At 56.7% G+C, this 4,745-nt stretch overlaps 1 protein-coding gene across 1 annotated transcript in view; it reads right to left on the bottom strand.

Moving 5' to 3' along the window:
- Window positions 1-205: 205 nt before the first annotated feature.
- Magel2 (MAGE family member L2) overlaps window positions 206-4,745 on the bottom strand; it is an 18,073-nt gene continuing 13,533 nt past the window's right edge. The window contains exon 2 of the mRNA XM_055623227.1: window positions 206-4,577. Coding sequence (XP_055479202.1) covers window positions 631-4,577 — 3,947 coding nt within the window. The 3' untranslated portion in view covers window positions 206-630. The remainder of the gene's footprint in view (window positions 4,578-4,745) is intronic.

Raw genomic sequence — 4,745 nt, 5'->3', positions numbered from 1 at the left:
TGGAGTGTCTTGTGAAGGTTTACTTTCACTTCAAGAAAATTTCTGGCTTCACCACCCACCACAATCACTACATTCCTTTAAAGATGAATGGAGTACTCTTTTGGGAAGCTGTCAGCACGCAGGGGTTTTACTATCACTGATAGTTATCGCCCACCATCCTGGTTTACAATTAGAATAAAGACAAACACTCAATGTTATGCTAAAAGTATATTTATATAGATATAGATCTTTACTTTTCCCCAGACAATATTTTACCGATGAGTCATATTTACAACCAAAAAATTGACTATTATGATTTTATGTAAACAGAATGAGAGGAATAGACTGTCACTTCATTTCACAAAGGCAGCACAACCCTGATACTAAAACATAACAATTAGGCACAAAACAGAGAACCACAGATCTCTTTTAAAAATACAGATGCCAAAATACAGTTTAGCAGCAAGGTTAGGTCAACATCTCAGAAGACTGTACAAAAACTTTGGCAAATATAAAAACAGGCTGAAAATTTAAACGTACACACACAGAACAATACCAAAAACACCAGAAAGCACAATGTTCCCCCACCCCCCACTGTCTGTTGCCTTTGGCACGGAACCCACAGGAATAAGATCATCTTAGTAACACCTATTAGTGAGGATGAGGACTGCTGGTCGGGTCATGAGAATCGTCGTCGCTGTCATGGGACTCCTCATTCGTGTCTTTGTATTCTAACTCTCCCAATGACTCAAGGTACTGGTATGACCAGGTCTGGGGCTGGTTCTGGTAGAGAGCAGCCAAAAACCTCATGATATGCACCCTGTTGGTTTCAAGAAATGCCCGCGGACCCCAGAGAAGCTCATACTCTGCTGGCTCAGTGAACGGGATTTGCCTGTACTCTAGGTACCTATGTCTCACAAACACACTGGTGATGAGCTTCTTTGTACTTCTGAAAAGACCACTTGTTTCCTGGACGTCCAGCCCTAACTGGAACAGGAAATTAAAGAGCAGATTCTCCCTTATGCAGTAGCCTTTCATAAAGATGAGGCTCAAGACTACCATCAGGAGGTTGAACTTTGGCCTGTCTAAATAGGATGCCAGCAAACTACACTGAGTGTTCCCCGTCTTTCTCACGATGATATAAGAATGAGTTTTGGTGTCAACTTCCTTCAGTTGACAACCGAAGGTGCTCTCCAGCTTAGCGTTCGCACGACTGATGATATCTAAGCTCTGGTCTTTATATTCTCGGATGACAACATTTACCATCTCCGAGAGCTGGACCGGCACCTTGGCTTGGTCTTTGACCAAGAGAAACTGCACCAACGCATCTGCTCTCTCATCTAAGGGAGACAATTGCTGACTCTCCCCATTGGAGTCCTCCTGAGCATCACTGGATCCCGGAAAGATACGTGGGACCTCAGAGACCATCCATGGCTGAGAAGCCCCTGAACCATCACAGAACCCCTGATCATGTGAAGTGCTGGGGACATCCAAGCCCCTTGGAAACCTAGTGTTATTGGGGCACCCCCAGCCATTCCGGTTCTGGGGAGTATAGAGGGATTCCCGGTCCCCCAGGAGCTGGAGAGCTCTTTGGATTTCCCAGTCATTCTGACTGGGATTCTCCCAGGATGGAGGGCCCCGCCAGTCACGTGAGGAACCCCTATGGCCGCAGTTGTCCTCTTTGGGTTCCAGATGCTTCTTCTTCCTGGTGGCTTTTCCGGAGCGCCGTGGTGTCTCTGACGACTTGGAGGCCTCTGCAACGGTGGCACTTGCCTGGGGAGAAGCTGCTGTTACCATCAGGATGGTGGGCACTGACTTACATGCTGGTGAGGCATTCGCATCAGGATATGGAACCCAGGGAACTGCAGGCAGGGCCTCTACACAGGCATAAGGATCCTGCACAGCATATGGCAGTGACTTTGGGCTCTCTGAGGTGGCAGATGGGCCTCTAAAGGCATTAGAGGCAGGCTGGAAATGAGAGGTAGATGGAAAGACCCTTGAGGTGGGAGGAAAGGTCTCTGATGTGGCAGGCAAGTTTTTCCAGGCAGTTGGCAGGTATGCCCTGGAAGCTGATGCTGCCCTGGGAGCACAGAAGGTGGCACCAATGATCATGCGCTCTTTTGGAGGACCCTTTTTGTCCTTTGCAGGGGTCCTCCGTTCTCTAGAAGGCCCACGAGGTTCTAGAGAAGAGGGGCCAGGTTCTCCTGACAGAGTCACAAGTGATCTAGTGGGGCCCCTGGGAAAATCTGTCGGCGTGGCAGAGGTTCCAGGCTGGGCCTGCAACAAGGGGAGTGGGCCTTGCCAAGAAGGCTGCAGTTGCACTGAGGGCAGTTCAGCCTGCAGGCCTGTGGGCTGGGCCTGGTGGGCAGGCAGCTGAGTTTGCAGTGCTTTGGGGGAGGCTGGAGCTCCCTGAAAGGGCTGCTGTTGCTCCACGTGGGTGATCTGAGTGGCCTGCTCCTGGGACTCCTGGGCAGGCACAGGCTGCCAGAAGTGACTGGGTACCTTGGGGGCCCGCCAGCCCATTGTCTGGGCCTGCTGTACCTCCTGGAACTCCAATGTCACGGGGAGCTCCTGTGGCACCTGGAGCTCCTGTGGCACCGGGAGCTCCTGTGGCACCTGCAGCTCCTGTGGCACGGGGAGCTCCTGTGGTACCTGCAGCTCCTGTGGCACCGGGAGCTCCTGTGGCATCTGGAGCTCCTGTGGCACCGGGAGCTCCTGTGGCATCTGGAGCTCCTGTGGCACCGGGAGCTCCTGTGGCACCGGGAGCTCCTGTGGCACCGGTGGCTGGCCTTTGGGGGCCTGCCAAATGATGGATGGGCAATGCACAGCCCGTGGAGCAGACTGAGAGGCAGCCTGGGGTACAGGAATTGGGATAGACAGTGGTCCTGGCAGCACTGTCTGGGGTACCTGTGGGCCTGCCTGTGGCACCAAATGTATCTGAGCAACTGCTGGTGCTGTAGGCACCTGGGCTGCCCCTGGCACCCTCGGGACCAGTAGACGAGCCTGTGGAGCCTGACGCAGTGGAGGTGGGGGTGGCAGGACTTGCCACAGCTGAGGCTGACTTGCTATGCCATGTGGAGCTGGTCTGATAGGTGGAGGGGCTGGGCGGATCAGTGGTGGGGCTTGCCGCAGCACAGGTGGAGCCTGACGGATCACAGGAGGCATCTGGCGGAGCACTGGAGGTGGTCCAGGTCGAATGGGTGGGGGACCAGGCCGAATGGGTGGGGGCCCTTGGCGCACAGGTGGAGGGGCCTGCCAGGCTATCGTAGGGGCCTGCCAAGTGACCTGCGTGGCTTGCCAGGTCAAGGGCGTGCCCTGCCAACCCTGGGGGGTCACCTGCCAGTTGGGTGTGGTGGCTTGCCAGCCTTGGGGTGTGGCCAGCTGCACCTGGGGGGCTGGTGGAACAGTGGAAACCTGTGGAGGAGCCCTTATGACTTGAGACTGGATTTGCAGGATCAAAGGCTGACCCTGTGGGGCCCAAGAAGCCAAAGGCTGCCCTGGGGGTATCACTGGCTGCGCCATTGGTGCTCCTGATACTGGAGTCTGAATGATTGGAGCTCTGCCACCTGGAGGATGGATCATCACGACACCAGGACCTGCGACACCAGGCTTGGCCATCGGAGTTATCGAAGGTGGAGGCTGGGTCAACAAGGCAGCTGGTGGAGGAGGCTGGACCATCGGTGCTCCCGGAGCAGGAGGCTGGACCATCAGGACTCCTGGTGTCAGCTGCTGCGCCATCAGGACTCCTGGAGTTGGTGGCTGAGCTATTGGTGCCCCCGGAATGGGAGCATGCGGAATTGGCGGTCCAGATGGGGGAGGATGGACCATCGGGGTTCCGGGAGGGAGAGGATGCACCATAGGGTTTCCAGGAGGAGGAGGAGGGTGGGCCATCGGGGTCGCAGGAGGAGGAGGAGGTGGGTGGGCCATCGGGGTTCCAGGAGGAGGAGGTGGTGGAGGAGGAGGAGGAGGAGGATGGGCCATTGGTGTGACAGCAGGAGGAGGGTGTGTCATCGGGGTTCCTGGGGGAGCTGGATGAGCCAAAGGGGCCCCCGGAACAGGAGGATGCAACATCAGAACTCCCGGAGTTGAAGGCTGGGCCATTGGGGCTCCCGGAGGGGGTGGATGGACCATCAAGACTCCAGGAGTTGGAGGCTTGGCCATCGCCCCCCCCAAAGGTGGAGCCTGGACCATTGGGGCCCCTAGGGCAGGAGGCTGGGCCAGCTGAGCCACTGGGGCAGGCAGCTGGCCCTCTGGAGCCTCCCAGGAAGGCTGAGGAGCCTGCCATGGAGTCAGGGGAGCGTGCAAGTCCAGTGGAGGTGGATCCCAAGGGACAGGAGGTGCCCGGGAGGAAGCAGGCGGAGCCCGCATCAGAACCGTAGGGCGGCTATGGACCGGAGGCACTGGGGACTCCGGAGGGCTGGAATCACCCAGATTCGTACTTAGCTGCTGCGACACCTCCCTCGGTTGACTGGCGGTGGCTCGTCTCCGGCCGCTGCGCTTTTTCTTCCAGTGTTGAGCATGTCTACGTGGCTGTCCAGGATCCCCCTCCAGTTTGAAAGCGGAACACGCACCAAGTGCAACTAGCTTGCTCCGCTGCTCTCAGCTAGGGCTGAGGGCTCTCTCGCAGCTCTCAGGAGGGCTGCGCGCTCTTTCTCAGCTCTCAGCGAGGGCTGCACGCTCTCTCGCAGCTCTCAGGAGGGCTGCGCGCTCTCTCTCAGCTCTCAGCGAGGGCTGCGGACTCTCTCCGCTGCTCTCAGCGAGGGCTG

The sequence above is a fragment of the Psammomys obesus genome, unplaced genomic scaffold (assembly GCF_907164565.1).
Source record: "Psammomys obesus unplaced genomic scaffold, mPsaObe1.curated_primary_1811, whole genome shotgun sequence".
NCBI classification, from domain to species: Eukaryota; Metazoa; Chordata; class Mammalia; order Rodentia; family Muridae; genus Psammomys; species Psammomys obesus.
The sequence above is the reverse complement of the archived record's forward strand: the minus strand, read 5'-3'. Positions and strand labels throughout refer to the sequence as shown.